At 41.3% G+C, this 15,976-nt stretch overlaps 1 protein-coding gene and 1 long non-coding RNA gene across 3 annotated transcripts in view; one reads left to right on the forward strand and one right to left on the reverse strand.

Moving 5' to 3' along the window:
- Positions 1-2,939: 2,939 nt before the first annotated feature.
- Positions 2,940-14,140, reverse strand: LOC140843124 (uncharacterized). Its single transcript, XR_012120643.1, has 3 exons — positions 10,066-14,140; positions 9,907-9,935; positions 2,940-4,655 (listed from the first exon to the last, which is right to left on the reverse strand). It is a non-coding gene; the product is annotated as an uncharacterized lncRNA (long non-coding RNA).
- Positions 14,141-14,417: 277 nt separating this feature from the next.
- SPRED1 (sprouty related EVH1 domain containing 1) overlaps positions 14,418-15,976 on the forward strand; it is a 138,261-nt gene continuing 136,702 nt past the window's right edge. Inside the window, exon 1 of one of the 2 annotated variants that reach the window (XM_073211599.1) lies at positions 14,418-15,482. Coding sequence is in view for 1 of the 2 variants with exons in the window: in XM_017660204.3 (XP_017515693.2) it covers positions 15,451-15,482 (32 nt within the window). In the remaining variant the exon portion in view is untranslated. The remainder of the gene's footprint in view (positions 15,483-15,976) is intronic. The other variant, XM_017660204.3, reaches the window with a different exon arrangement.

Here is a 15,976-nt window from a genome sequence, read left to right on the forward strand (position 1 = left end):
AATGTTCTGATATCAGACACAAAAAGTATGCATTGGCCTATGTGTCTAGGCCACATTAAAGAAATTAAAGCAAGCCTAAAAAAGTTGATCAGGTAGGCATAGTGAAATCATCCAGTGAGGAAAAGTGAAGTACCTTTTGTCCCCATTGCACTTTTCTTGAATTTTTGTGAATGAAATGTATAGAGAACTCTGAATAATATGAATTACATGCTTATAACACTTTTTAGCTGTCTATCATGGAGAGGGACAGAAGAAATCATTTGGAAGGGTGGCATTTTTCTATGTAAGACCAGTGTGAGACATTTTGGCTGCCTAAATTGATTATTTTAAAAATCACAGCAACAACCCATTATAATGTTAGCACTGGGAGACAAAGCCATTTGGTTTTCAAAGAAATCTGGTTGATTTGATGATCATAATTAGATCACTTAGAATCTGTGCACAAATAGTAAAATGCAAGGGCTATTCACTTTGCAAAGTAGAGTGAAGCCACTAGCTATCACAAAAAATGTGGAACTTTAAACTGGGATGGATTTTATATTTCTTTGGCTTCTCCAATCCTTTTAAGAATATAGCGAAAGTAGAATTATAAATAATTTCAATAGAGACTATATATTCCCCATTCTTATTTTATAATTTAGGAAACTAAGGCACAGAGAAGTTAAGTGAACTTCTGAAGGTTACATAGTTAGCAAATGGAAAGCATGATGTCTGACTAAAAACCAAGATTCAATTTAATGTCCATTCCTTTATTTTCTTTCCCTCTTGGCGTTCCCAAAGAATTTGCAATTGTTATGTATAAATGTTCCTCTCTGGAGACAAAGTACTAAGTGGGGCATCCTAACTACTAAATAAAGGTCGTTACTTTTTCCTCTCTACTCACAATGTGCCTCGCATGTGGTGAAAACATGCCTTATCTGTTCAAAACCTATGTGTGTGTTAATGTGTATCATGACTGGTGGCTATCAGAGCAATCACTCTCTGTGGATTTTAGAAAAGCTAATTTGATCTGAGTGGTAGAAATAGCCAATAGATAGACAGAAGAGAGCAGACTCTATCCAATGCAGAGAAGAAAGACAGAAACAACTTTTAAATCCATAGGCCTGAGGCCCAGTGTGTTCCTGTCCTTTATGGCATTAGATGCCTTAGAATCCTCACATTAAATTTACCATTAAAAAATTAAATTAGCTGTTTAACCATTATTTACTAATTGAGATGAAGATTATTATATCTACCATCTCTTTCATTTCTAAAAATTGAAGATTTTAAGGCTTATGAAAGCTGTGTAGTGTTCAGACAGGAATGCTATATTTTGATAGGAAGAAATTTGACTGGAGCAGACTTAAAAATAGAAAATGATCTGCTGTTAGGAAGTTTCATTGAGTGGGGATCAAAGGAACAGTTCACTTGGGCTATCAGGGAGTAAATGAAGTATCATTGTACCTGGATGTGAAGGTAAGTCATGGAGAAACAAGACAGAACAGATATTATTTCCACAATCCCCAGAAAGCTGAAAGACAAACTCCTCTGTCATTATTTAAAATTCTGATATTTTGTTCACCTCACCTTAGTCCAAGGCCTTAGAGAGAAGAGTTCCATATGCACAAAGGGTAGAAGCAAGGGTATTGGTAGGAAGTGGGACAAGAGAAAATTAAGGAAGCTTTAGTAATATCTTAAGTCAAATTAAATAAAGTAGCTAAGGAGGGAAGAGTTTGTCTTTGGGCATATAATTCATGCCTCCAAGATTTCCTTACTGTGTGGTAGAATAGTTTTACCTTTTCAGTGAGTGACCGCAATAAATGTTTCATTGAGTGATTACTATGGAAGAAGTACTGGCAAAGAATTATAAGCAATTTTCCTTGGGACTCAGAGATGAAGGCCTTTGTAATGAAATGCTGGAGGCTTTTGATCTTGCACTATGGATCTGCCTTGTCAAACAATACTTTCATCTTGATGATGATAAAGAAGCAGAAGTCCTCTTCCTGCCATATTCTTCATACACCTTTCTCCTGGATAAGAGTCACATTTTCTTGTTACTGTTGTATCCTTTGGTTTTAAGTATGGGTCTGAACTATTGGTATCTAATATTGATCACATTTCTAGGGGGTTCTTTCTTTTCTCCCCTTTTCTATGTCCCTCTCATGGTTCTGGTGCCCTTACTAGTTTAGTCATACCCTGGTGCCGGAAGCCGAGCATCATGGCTGGGAGGCGGCTCTGGAACCAGATGGCCTGAGTATGGATCAGGGTCCTGCCACTTTCCTGCTGTGAGGCTTACTCAAGCAAGTTATTTTACCTTATGTGTTTTCATTTTCTCATCACTAAAATGGAGATAATACCACTAATACCTTCTCATGATGAGATGAGCATTAACATATATAAAACAGACTGACCAGAATCTGGCATGCAGTAAGCACCCAATACATGTTAGCTGTTAGGATTACCTTCATGTCCTCCCTCAGGGAAGAAAATGTACCACACTTTTACATAAAAGAGTCTAGCAACATTTGCTCATTTGTATTTATCAAGAGGGTAAGTCTACTGTGCTGGTCTGAGACAAGAGAAAGAGGTTATCTATCTCATAACACTTTTAGGAATAGTGCTGGTTTTATTTAACACCTCTGTACCAGGCAAGTTGTGCTGGGGGAACATTATGGACAAATGTATATTTTATAGAAGTACAGCATATGTAGTTCCACTGAATTTCTCCCCAAAGTATATGTATTGTTAATGTTAGTCTGAATACAATGTATACAGAGTTTCTGTGTGACTGGAGAAAAAGTAAATTTTAAAATTACATAAAAAAGTTACCAACTACAGGAGAGAAAATTTTGAAAAGCTGTTCTAAATAGTGCTTTTTTACCTATTATTTTTCTTAGAAAAGACAGTGACCCACTGATAATAAATTAGTATTTTCTTTTTTTTATTGACATATAGTTGATATACAATCTTATTACTGGTTTCAAGTATACAAAAATGAATATTTTCATAATAGTTACTTCAATACAATATTCAGCTAAAAGTACAGTTAAGGAAATTGAGGCAAAGAGAAATTAATGAGAAACTAATGAATTGGGGGAGAAGAAGAAGAATCACTGAATTACTGAAGAAGAAACATGAATGAAATTAAACATAGTGCTTAGGGAAATCAGAATAAAACAAGATACCATACTGGTTGGCATTATACTGGCAAAAATTAAAAGACTGTTAATATCCACTTTGAGTGAGGGTACAGAGCAAAGGATACTCTCATATACTACTGGTGAGAAAATAATTGATTAAAAAAATGGAACAGCGTTTTTGGAAGACAATTTGGCATGATCTTTCTTGGTTGAAAATGTTCATTCTCTTTATTTGACCTTGTTATTTCATTTATATAAATCTGACAGAAGTTGTTACCCTTATGCTCAAAGATAAGTGTACAGGATGTTCACTGAACCATTGTTTCTATTAGAAAAAAACAAAATCTGGAAACAATCAATGATTGATGTTCATTTATAGATAGAAACATAAATTACAGTATACCTACATTATAAAATAGTACACAACTGTGTAAAAGAATGAATGCTAGTATGGAAAAATGTACATGGCAGGTTGAAGAGGAAGTAGGATAATATGTAAAACATGTTTATCATAGGTGTGTGTGTGTGTGGAAATACATAGAAAATGACCTGAAATTACATATTCTAAACTGTTTAATAGTGGTCTCCTTTGAAGTAAATGAGACTAGAGTCCTTGCATTTACTCTGCACTACTTTCTAATAGAGTCCTAAGTTTTTACAAGGAGCACTTGTTTTAATTTAAAAATGAACACAATGGGCAATTTTGTATTTTTGTCTTTGTGCTGGGGGATTACAGTGATGATACATGGCAAGTCCATGTAAACTTTCAACTCCAATATACCTGGCTTGAGGTAACTGATTAAGTTTTGGGATTTCTTTCTCTTGATATTAATTATTTTGTGCCTTTTAAAATTACAGTTTTGAATTGCACATGATGACCCAGTTTCACATGAGCTTCCTTCAAATTTTGAGGAGGCACCAGGCAACTTCTGTCAACACTGTTGAGGGTACAATATTAAACATTTTGGAAAGATAAAAGAAATCTTAGTAAGAAAGTCATCTGTTTTCTTAATCTGATATTCAGAACATACACTAGGAACCTAAGAACACTTTTAGGAAAAAAATAAACACAACAAAAAAATATGTCCAGGATAGCATTTTTACATGCATTCAGAATAGACAGGAGAAAATGAAAGGCCTGGTGAAAACTACCTTGGGATGGATGGGATGAGAAGCCAGACAGGTGGCCTTGCACATTTCGTACACAAAACAACCCTAGACAGTTCTTCAGTTGGGAATCAAAACAAAGTGTATTATGTTAAAGATTATTTTGTCAGAGTATTTAGGTACAAATTAGTAGATTGTTGAAATAAACCAAGATGGCCCATACAATAAATAACTGCAAGAAAACAACTGAAAACAAACAAGCCTGCTATATAAACAACCATTGGGTCACTGTGCAGTATCAAACAGACATTCTCCCAGGGGAAATGAAGATATGTACTGGTGAAAGGGGTAACATATTTAAATATGCTGATGACTTGGGAGTGGCTGTAAGAGCTTCATCCTCATGGAGATGCATCTTCAGCGACTGACCTTGTTACATGTAAGTGTACAAAAAAGAAGTAAACATTCATCAGATCTCTCTGAGCTCCAATTGTCCCTTTGGAGGTTAAAGTTATACAAGCAAACAATCGCCAGCATTTTTTTTTCCTATTAACACTCTCCTTGAATACATGGGTGAAGTCATTTTCAAGGATGGTTTTTCATTTAATTGTTCTTGTTTGTTTCACAATAATGTTTTATGGTTACTCACTGTGAAATAACAGAAAAAATATATATTGGCTTCTGCCCCGGGATCCTGGCACAAAGCTTCTAAAACCCTTGTAATTTCCTAAGTGATAAGAACACCAGGAGCATCTCTTATTCTGATATTTGTTTTTAACCCTGTCCCTGACACAGAGCTCCTGAAACCCTTGTAAATTCCTAAGTGATAGGAGCACTGGAGTATCTCTTGTTCTAATGAAGCAGTTCTGGGTGGGCTCCTGGGTGGCTCCTGGATGGCGGCTGCTCACCAGAAAGACCAAGCCATGGATTAGAAGCTTAGAATCTTCAGCCCCACCCCTTTTCTCCAGCGACGGAAGAGGGGCTAGCAAGTTAATAACTGATTATATCTACATGAGGAAGCTTCCATAAAATCCCAAAAGCAGGGAGTCAGAGAACTTCTGGGATGGCGAACATGTGGAGGTGCTGGGAGAGTAGTGTGCCAGAGAGTGCATGGAAGCTCTGTGCCCCTTCCCAAAACCCTGCCCCGTGCATCTTTTCCATCAGTATCCTTTTACAATAAACTAGTAAATGTAAGTCAGTGTTTTCCTGAGTTCTGTGAGCTACTCTAGCAAATTAATTGAACCTGAGGAGGTAGCTATTGTAACCGCCAATCTACAACATGTTGGGCAGAAGTCTGGGTAACAACCTAAGCTTGTGACTGGCTTCTGAGGGGCTAAGGACAGTCTTATGAGACTGAGGCCTTAACCTGGAGAATCTGATGCTATCTCCAGGTGGATGGTGTCAGAGCTGAGTTAAAATTGCAGGAAAACTAGCTGCTGCCATAGAGAATTGCTTGGTGTGGGGAAAGCCTCCACACACTTGGTGACCAGAAGTGAAGTGTTCTGTGTAAAAGCAAAAGAGACACACAGGAGAGAAGCATAGGAAGCAAGAACTGGGTTTTTCCCCATGCAAAGGAGGAAAATTGAGTTTTTTACTAAATACTCACCTACTGTTAATTCTCTATTTTATGTGAGGCAAAATCAGTTGCTACTTTAGCATTTTATTCCTAACTCTTATAGTACTTCCATGGTAATAGTAATTTACCGATTTACACCTTCCCTAGACATCGGTTTCTTGAAGTCAAGGCCTGCTTTAATTTCATCCCTAGTACTAAGCATGGCATATACAATTAATTAATTAATTAATTAATACTCCTGATGTTGATATCTTCTGTGAGCTTATCAAAGATGGATCCTTTCAGAGCTAGACATAAGCACCACTCTCTAATGAGTTCTAATGACAAATTTCTGAAGTTTCTATACTGAGTACTTTTGGTTTTATGAAAGATCAACATTTCAGAAGTGATGGTGATGAAAAAGAATAAAAAAGCAAGAAATGATTACTATTAGAATTAAATGAGTTGCACTTCCAGTGCTTTCCAAAGAAATTTGACATTATAGATATATAAAAAGTGAAAAATAAACTGGAATCATACCTAAAGAGAATTTGTGCATCTCAGTGAAAACCTGGCAAAATATCTAGTGTCATTTATACATTTGAATGGATAGGAGCTCCAGAGATATAAATTCAAAATATAAATTAAAAGTTGTCCTTTTGCAGTAATAAATTACTAGTACTATATAAAATAACATTTGATAAGCACCTATCAGACATCTCACTTTACGAGACATCTCCTTTTATTATACAAAAACAATTTGAAACATGAATATTGGATATGAGGAGAGTAAATATAGACATTAAGCAAATACATAGTTAGGAATCCTGGGACATAGGAAGAATAACAACATTTATAAGATGTAGACTGGACCAAATAGTGTAGGATGGTAGAAAACAATTTCATTTTCCCAAATCAATTCTAAAAAGCTGTATGGAAAAATAGCAGGAGATGTTCTTAAAATAAGCAAGGACAAAAAAGGAAGGTAAAAAGAGACCATTCAAATAACTTGGCACAGCTTGGCAAGTAACGCAGGAGGGGAGGCTGGGATGAGCCAACAAAGGAAGGAAACTGGAAATAAACAAAGATGGGCTAAGAACCAGAAGAGGATCAGAGTGTGAAGTGTTTTAGGGCTTCTTGATAAAGAGCTTTAGAGCTGAGGCGGCATTCTCTAGTATGAAAGAAAGCAGTGTCTTAGGATTTTAAATCTTACAGAGAATGAAAACATCTCTTTCTGGTGAGGTAAGGACTGGTCAGATGTCACTGGAACTGAAGTTTTCAGCATCTAATAATTTTTAAACATAGTATTTTCCAATAGGGTGTACATTTTAGAATTTATTAAACAAAGATATTAAAGATATTATCATAGGATTCCAAAATGGACATATTTGGGGATGCTAATAAGACTAATGCCATTAGAGGAAAACAACAGCAGTTATTTTTATTACTTGTTATGGCATTTATGCATATAACATCTTGTATTTTCTCAGTGTTTCCTTTTAGTTTTCCATGTCTCCCAAATTTCTGGAAAGCAGGCCTCCTCCTGGCAGCTAAAGTAGTCGTGAATATTCTGTCACCTACATGGATTTGTATCCATCCTCTTCTCTTTAGCCCCTGACCAGTGCCTAATTTTTCTCTTATGTAGACCATTGCAATGGCCTTTTTAGTGGTCTCCAAAAATCTTACAATGTATCTAGGAAGACATGGAAAACCAAAAGGAAACATTTCAATGACATGAGACATTATACAAAGCAGATAATACAAAACACTGCTATCCTTCCTCACTGATACTGTCTTTTCCTTTATAACTCTCCTACCTCCATCACTAAATTTCTATATTCTTTGAATTACAGAATATAGGATACTACACACACACACACACACACACACACACACACACACACACACACACACACACACACACACACACTGCCATCATAAGTACAGGTCTTGAAGGGCCAATGTTGTATGTAAATGCAGGATTCAGAGTTCTGTTCTGTTTTTAAATTACAGAGCAAATAGAAGTTACAAAAAAATGTTTTAAGGCTCCTTGAGTGACTTGTGTAGAACTACCAGGCTTTATACATGCTTAATAAGGTGTGATAAAGTCCAACTAGAGTGTGATATTGCAGAGTGAGAAGAGGAGGGGACCTTCAGATGAGTCAGAAAAAGAGTTGGAAAGAAGCAGGATTTTTTTTTAAGAAGTAGAGAAATTTGAGAGAAAAGAAGGAAATGGGGAAGGAAGGGGAAAGGCGCAGTGTTCAAGGGCAGAGTCCCCTGGCAAAGTCCCAGGACTTCAAGGAGCTAAGAGTGCATAGTAGACAATTTAGAGAGGAACTGAGTCTAGGTGCTGAGTGGTCTAAAGCCTAGACCAAAAAGAAGAGACTAAAAACAGGAATAAAAATTCTCTCTTGGCAGGGACAGGAAAAGGGCTGGAAGTAATGGTGGGAATATTTTACTTTTGTATTCTTGGAGGCTAGACAGGCTTGAAGAACAGTATATTTAGTCATGCTTACGAAGGGCCACTTAAATTAGAGAGAAAGAGATTATTTACAACAGGGCTTCTTGAACTTGAATGTGCAGATGAATCACCTGGGGATCTTGTTAAAATGCAGATTATAATTCAGTAGGGCTGGGTAGAACCCAAGAGTCTGCATTTCTAACAAGCCCCCAGGTGAAGCTCTGCTGCTTTGAGTAGCAAGGATTTGCAGTATTAAATATGAGCATTTAAAGCATTTTTATTAAATAAATAAATCAGTGCTTCCCACTATAGATATTTTTGGTGGGTTTATCAAAGACTTTAATTATGAAGTCATCCTCACTTATACTTTTAGTTGATGCAATGAAGACATAGGTAACATCAAAAGAGGGAATACAATACCCCAGTACAAACCAATATTTTTGAAAGCTTAATCATTGTTAGATATCTATATTAATAACAACATAACTACTTGTGTTTTTTACAGCAACACACCTGCACATTACATGCCCAAGAGAACTTTCTGTGATGACAGAAATGTTCTATATCTGAACTGTCCAATACGGTAGCTGCTAACCATCTGTGGCTATTGGGCGCTTGAAATGTAGCTAGTACAACTGAGGAGTGTTTTAAATGTTTGAATTTAATTAATTTAAATTTAAATAGCCATGTATGCCTAGTGGCTACCAAGCTCATCAAAGCTGTGAGCATTACCAAAACACAACCAGATGTTTTTGCCTCCTGATGGAAGGAAATATTCTTCCTATCAAGGCTCAAAGTTAGCTATCAGTTTACAAAAGGGACCCCAAAGGCGTCAAGACCACACTCTGAGAACAGACAGTAAAAGAGAATTTATGTACCTGAGGCCCACAGAAGGCTGCTGTTAACAGCCAAGGAATTCAATCCTTCCTTTTTCTAAAGTACCATTCTCCTGCAAGTCATCATCTGCAGTAAAAATGACTTAAAAGAGAGATAATATCCCACCAAAGATCCCGTCTTTGAGAAGTTATATGTAATATTAACTCTCTCTCTTTCTCACACACACTCACATTCCACACACATGGCTGTTGAGGGAGGAAATGTGAGTTTGAGCTCTAGCCACATATTCACTAACATGTGACCTCTGGCAAGTCACTTAACCTCTCTGATCTTCGGTTCCTAATTCTCTCTGTAAATTGGAGTTGATAATAATACCTAGTGGGCAAGGTTGTTAGGAAGGTTAAGTTCCTGAAGGGCATCATAAATTTTATAGTCCTGGACAATGGCTAATTATTACTCACTAAAAATGGAAGTCAAATCCCATATTTAAAATCCAAGGAAATGCTTAGACTCTTTTGTACTGAGTTTCTGCTGCATACACATGGCCTTGGAAATCTTAGGTAATGGATATTTCAATCCTTTATATTTATTGTAGTGGGATACAACCTTCAAGAAAGGAGCATGCCAAAGCCATTGGGGAGAATGCTGGTAAGGGAGGATTGCCTTATTTAGTACTGTGGGGCCTGGTAAGAATTCTCCCTGCTAAGATTATACTGGAAATAAAGGAAATCGCAGACTGCTCATTTCCCTTGTACTGGTTGTAATCTCCTGGAAACTTCCTGTAAAAGGCAGTTATAGCATTAAACGTAAACTGATTTCACACTCACCGGATACTACCGGACCAGCAATTGCAGTCCTATGGGAGAAAAATAAAATAGCATACTTATCCTTTATACTTTGTATTAGTTTGGAAGAACATGGAAACCCTAGTGATAGAGAAACAGACTCATGCCAGAGGCAAGGAAACTATTTAGAAACATGGTTACCATTTAGTAATTCCTCTGAGAGGCAGATCTCATTAGCCAAGAGACTGGTTACACTAAAAAAAAAAAGAAAAGATCATTCATTAAACAAAATACAGCATGAAAATAGAATCTCCTTTGATCTGGGCACACATTAACTACAATTTTAAAATACAGAATTTTAATAACATCTGCTAAAGGGTAATATTAAGAGTAATTTTAGAAATGGAAATGTGTACATGTGTTTTATATACTGTCAAAACCTGAATGTTGGCATAGCTGTCTCCTCTCTTGGCTTTTCAAGTTCACAAATATCCGCTGACAGCGGATATTTAGCGCAAGGGACATTGTATGTGAAATGCTGAACTGTAGAGGGGTCAAGTCACGATAGGAAGCCAGAGGAGACTCCTGACTCCCATCACTGTGTCAGTCAGTACAGTTTCATTTTTATACATGCATAAAGCTTTGGAATAATATTTCACTTGAAAAGCCTCCATTACTTCAAACCACTGTAGAAAAAAAACACCGAAAAAATATGAAATGCATTTTCATGTGAAACCTTCATAAGAGTGTGTATCAATCATACCTTAATAAAAAAAAAATGAAATGCAGCCTCTGTCTTCAAGCCATTTAAAATGTAACTGGGAAAACAAACTCATAAAAAGGTTGACAAGCCAAAAAAAAAAAGGAGAGAGGGTGATAGAATTATCAGTACAAGTGTAAAACAGTACTGACAAAAATAAAATAATTCGAGAAGACAAATTGAGTTAGGAAATACAGTCACTATGGGCCAAATGGTCTGTGAAGAGGTTGAAAGCCTTGAATTGGAGCCGTACATGCCACCTGCCAGTGCCTCCATAAGGACAAGCCACCTTTTCTGTCCTTGTGACCTACATGGAAATCCAGAACCCACTTGTATCTTCTTAGCTTTGATGATGTCTTGTACTGGCAATTACTTGGCAATTGTGCCATGAATGCTTTGAATAATTCATCATATGGAACAGGCTTATTAAGTGGCTGTGGTGAATTCTTAACTCTGGAAAATGGTACGGAGAGCACCTGTGAACACCAGCTGTTGTGCCCAGCTTCCTTCAACAGACCTACCTGAAAAAGCACAGCCAAGCAAATACAAGTACCCCTTGCCCTGCTGCCTCATGACCAGCTGAATGGACTTGCAACTTCTGTTGAAACTGTAATCTATAGTCATCTTTTCAGACTGCTTTTCAAGTCTTTATTGGATCCACTTTTTCTTGGCCTTGACTAGTATCTACCTTAGCTTATGATATACCTTTGGCCACCCTTTTTTTTTGTCTTCTGCTGGGATAGAGGTTTCAATGTGCAGGATGTGTGCAGAGATGGGATGACACAAGTAGTTGATATAACCACAGAAAGGAGAAGACCATGAAGGGCTAAGAAGGACCAAGTACTAGTGTACTTGTGAAAAAGCAGATTTGTCAGCCCAATTATAGATCTGCTGATCACAATGTCTGCAATGGGGCAAGGAATCTGCATTTAAAGCAGTATTTGCAGGGTACTTACAAAGACAAAAAAATCTTTTTGTTATGGAAAATTCCAAATATATATAAAATAGTTAAATGTGCTCATCATCAATCCATAACCAAACCTGTTTCATGTATATCCCTACCCACTTCACCCCACTCTTCACCCCAGTGGATTATTTTGAAGCAGATCTCAGATACAATATCATTTTATCTGTTAATATTTCACTATATAATTCTGAAAGATGACTTTAAAAAACACAACCACACACCAGTACTCCCCAATTATCTCAAATTTTGAAATATTTGTTCAAATCAGGATCCAAATAAAGTCTCACACATTCCATTTGGTTGCTATATCTCTTAGACCTCTTGAGGTCCAGACATGAGGATAGACTAGGTAAGGCCTCTCAAATTTAGGGCAGCTACTGATAAAGTCAGACTAGAAGACTAGAAGCCCTCTGAACCTCAATGAACAGCCATTTCTGATAGTCTCGGAATAGAAGACTCTGGGCTCTGGCCAGCCCAAGACAATTTTCTAAAATGTTGGTAAGATCTTTAACAACTGGGTGAGAGGAGAGAGCTACAAATGCATCCTTAAAAAGAAAGGCACAGAAGTCCTGAGAATTATATGGGGGAACACCATAGAAAATGAATGGTTTGTGTCTTGGTCATGGGATTGGGAATAATCTAAAAAGCATTAATTTGGGCTGTTGATCATATCTTGCCCCTTCGGGTATGCAATGTATGTGAAAGTGGTCAGCACAGTGCCTTGCATGTGATAGCCAAGATGGTTTTCATATCTTCTCCCAAAGCCTGTAACTGATAATTTCCCTGATGCCCTTGAACCTCAAATGGATGTAAATCTTCAAAAGAAAAGGTCTTTGCCAGTGACCCAGCTTTCCTTGCACTTACTTAATCATAATAACTCTGAAAGCTATCATTTTTTGATGGCTCACTCAGGGGTAGGCCATGGGTCTAAGCAAGACTGGTAGGGGTACACAGAAGAAAACTGGTAGTTATTTGTTGAATGAATGAACAAGGCTACTAAATGCTTTACATTTAACCTTCCAAGCAACTGCCACCACCTTGTCATGGAGTTTATTATGTCTGTTAAGAGCTAGGACTTACTGAGCTCTTCAACTGTTCTCAGGGCTGTATGTATATTATTACCTCATTCATCAGTACAGAAGCTCTTGGAGTTAGGTACCATTATTCCTATTCTACACAGGCACAGAGTTAAAGTAACTTGTCTAGAACACGTAACTGATAGGACTTGATTCATATCTGAACAGCCAAAGTAGTAGCAGGAGTACTGGAAAGGGAGGCAGATGGCACTACTACTCCCAGTTACAGGTTCTTCCCAGGAACAAGATAAAAAGTGCAGTGTCAAGAGTTCACAAAGGTAACCCCTGACTATCTTGGATCCCCTGCTCTCTTCCAGTCACCAACATTGCCCCTTCCTCGCTCTAAGGGCAATGCTACTGCGGAGGAAGGAAGCAAGAGTTACATAAAAAACAAAACAAACTCTTCAGAAATCAACGGGATGAGTTTTTAAAATTTTTTGGCAGACTGGTTTCGCTCCTTTACTTATTATTCAAACATTTATTAATTACCTAGTACGTGCAACAAACAAAAACAGTTAACAAGCACGGGGACGCACTCCTGAGAACAGCAATTCTTAAACTTCCTGGAAACGGGTGGCCGAGTGCTGGCTTCGGAGGTTCTCTGACTGTTCTTGCTCAGGAATCTACCCCTTAAGGTGGCAGGAGCATCAACCTTTATTCTTAGTCGCACACGTCTGGGAATGCAGATGAAAGCACTGCGCACAGAGCTAGATTGATACCTAGGGAGGTGCGTCAGAAACCTGGGACTCAGTCCCGCAGGCCACATCCTGGACAGGCTGGCTTTCTAGGCAGAGAAGAGATAATAGAATTTGCAGAGCCAGTAGCTCTGAGTCCTCCGGTCCGGCGGACCCTACACTCCTGCCCGAAACCCCAGCAGGTTTCTATGTAAAAACCGCTTGAGATGAATACATATATTGTCCTCTAACAATGCAAACGTGACAGCTGCCTATTCACTAATCGTTCCGCCTCCGTTTAGAGCAGTTCGTGCTACAGAGGCATCTTCTGCGCTATAGTTATGCAACCTCACTCGCAGCAGGAGTTATTTCCTGTGCTTCAGGCTGCGCCAGATTCACTAACACGCCTACCCTGGGCTTCAATGGAAGTCGTTCTCCATTAACAACCACTGTAGCTTGCGGGGATGAATGCCCTGCACAACATGCTCCTTGTGCGGTAAGAATCCAAGGTACTAAAACTAATTCTATCTGTCTCTAACACGTACATGCACACACACACACACACTCCCACTGTCCATGTAGCTAGGGGGCTGCAGCAGTGCAATCAGAGGGACAGCAGGCGGAGCTCTCTTTGTACAGTCCCTCCCTCTAACCCCCACCAACTAAAGATGAACTCATGCCAGTTCCATTCTTTGCTCTGCAAGGAAAACACACACACATACACGGCAGAACAGAGTAGACTGCAGTTTCCTCTTTCAGCACACTGTCAGTCTAGCCTCTTTGCTCAAACAACCCGGAATTCCACGGCGAACAACGGGGAGCACCACGCCGCAACAATGCAACCTCCCGAGCAGCTCCCCGTGCAGCTCACACCCCCGCCCCCTATCGCAGCGTGCCAAGAGTTTGGAGCGCGCGCACGCATATTGAGCACCGTGTTCTAGAGTATCCCTCCGCCTCCCTCCTCCTTTCCCCGCTCAGAGCTCGGCAACGATTTGGGAAATGAAGGGAGGAGGGAACTACTTTCCTGAAACTTGCTATGCTGCAGACGACTTCGAGTTGCAGTGATTCGTCCGGAGGCCGCAGCTTTTAGTTCTCCTACCACACGCTCTCACAGCCTGGGCACCACGCTCGGCAGCCCCACTCTATGCCTGCCTAGGCCCCCGGGGGAAGCCGGCCGCCCGGAGAAGTCGCCAGGGACTACTTCGTCTCTTTCTCCCGTGGGCGCCCCCGGTTCGGGCAGCGACGGCGGCGGAAGGAGCGCGCGGCGTGAGCGCTTCCGCCGCCCCCCTCGCGGTTCCCCTCTGGCGGGCGTGAGGAGCTGGCCCGCTGAGCTACTGGTGGGCAGCGGCTGGTAGGGGAGTTGCGGCCGTTCTCCTTACGCTCCGCCGCTTCTCGGGACCCTGCCCTCGGGCTCGCCTGCCCTTCTCCGACCCGGGTGGGGGCGGTGGCTCGCCGGTCCCGGCCCACTCGCTCCCCACCGCCCCCTCCTCCCGGAGACGTCCCGGCTGGAGCGTGTCTAGAGGAATCCGCCACCGTGAGGCCCCTCGCCCGACTTTGCGTGCTCCTGAGAAGCGCCCCGGTCGCCGCCGGGGACAGCGGGCAGCCGGCGGCGAGGCGGGAGATGGTGGGCTGGGCTCCGGCAGGACCGCGCCGCCGCCGTCCGGAGCCTGGGTTCGGCCCCCTGCCGCCGGCCCCCACCGAACGGAGCTCGCCTTCCTCGTCGCCGCATCCCTGAGGGAAGCGCCGCCTCTGCTCCCGGGCTCTAGCCGCCCGCCGCGCTCCGCCCCAGTGCTTGGAGCGGCAGCTCTCCGCTCAGCCAGCGCAGCCCGTGCCCCTCTACCTCCTCATCCACCGTCCCGGCCCCACGGTTCCCTCGGTCGGGCGTGAGGCGGGGGAGAGGCTGGGGTCGCCAAGGCCGAGGTTGCTGCCGCCCCCCTGCGGGGGTGGCCGGGGTTCCCGGTGGGGGGGGCACCGTTCCGGCTGAGGCGTCCACCATGGTGAGGCCCCTGAGCCACTGCCCCCGCGCCCCCCCGGCCGCCGCCTGCCCCTCGGTGCTGCTCCTCCGACTGCTGTTGCTCCGCCGCCCGATCGGATCACGGTGAGGGAAAGATGAGCGAGGAGACGGCGACTTCTGACAACGAGTAAGTGCCTGGGTCTTTATTATTAGCCCCCTCCCACCTGCCACCAACACCAGTATTTCCTTGGCGCTTGCCAAGACCCCTGGGGACTTAGGTGCCTGAAAGCTCGCAGCCCTGCAGAGTTCCGTGCATCTTGTTCTGGAGATAACACTAGATTATTTTAGCCATTTTATTTCTTGGCAGCAACCTCTCCGCCCCTCCCCCCGGCATCCATTCGTTTCCTTCTGGGGGAGGTTTAGAGTGTTGGGGTGGGATGGCAACTGTATCTCCCTGAGGTTGTTGTATCCCCCCAGTGTTGACGGATGGGGGCGGGATAGAAATCACCCTGTTGCCTGGAAGACCCCCCCTGGCCCGTTCATTTACATTTTAGCATACCAATCAACATACCCTGAATATCCATTCTGCTGCTTTTAGAGCTATTTCCCTGGGAAATTGGTGTGTGGGAGCACCTCCTGCAGCAAACTGCTCTCGAATCTTAATTCGATGAGTCAGTGACT

The sequence above is a fragment of the Manis javanica genome, chromosome 8, assembly GCF_040802235.1.
Source record: "Manis javanica isolate MJ-LG chromosome 8, MJ_LKY, whole genome shotgun sequence".
Classification (NCBI taxonomy): Eukaryota; Metazoa; Chordata; class Mammalia; order Pholidota; family Manidae; genus Manis; species Manis javanica.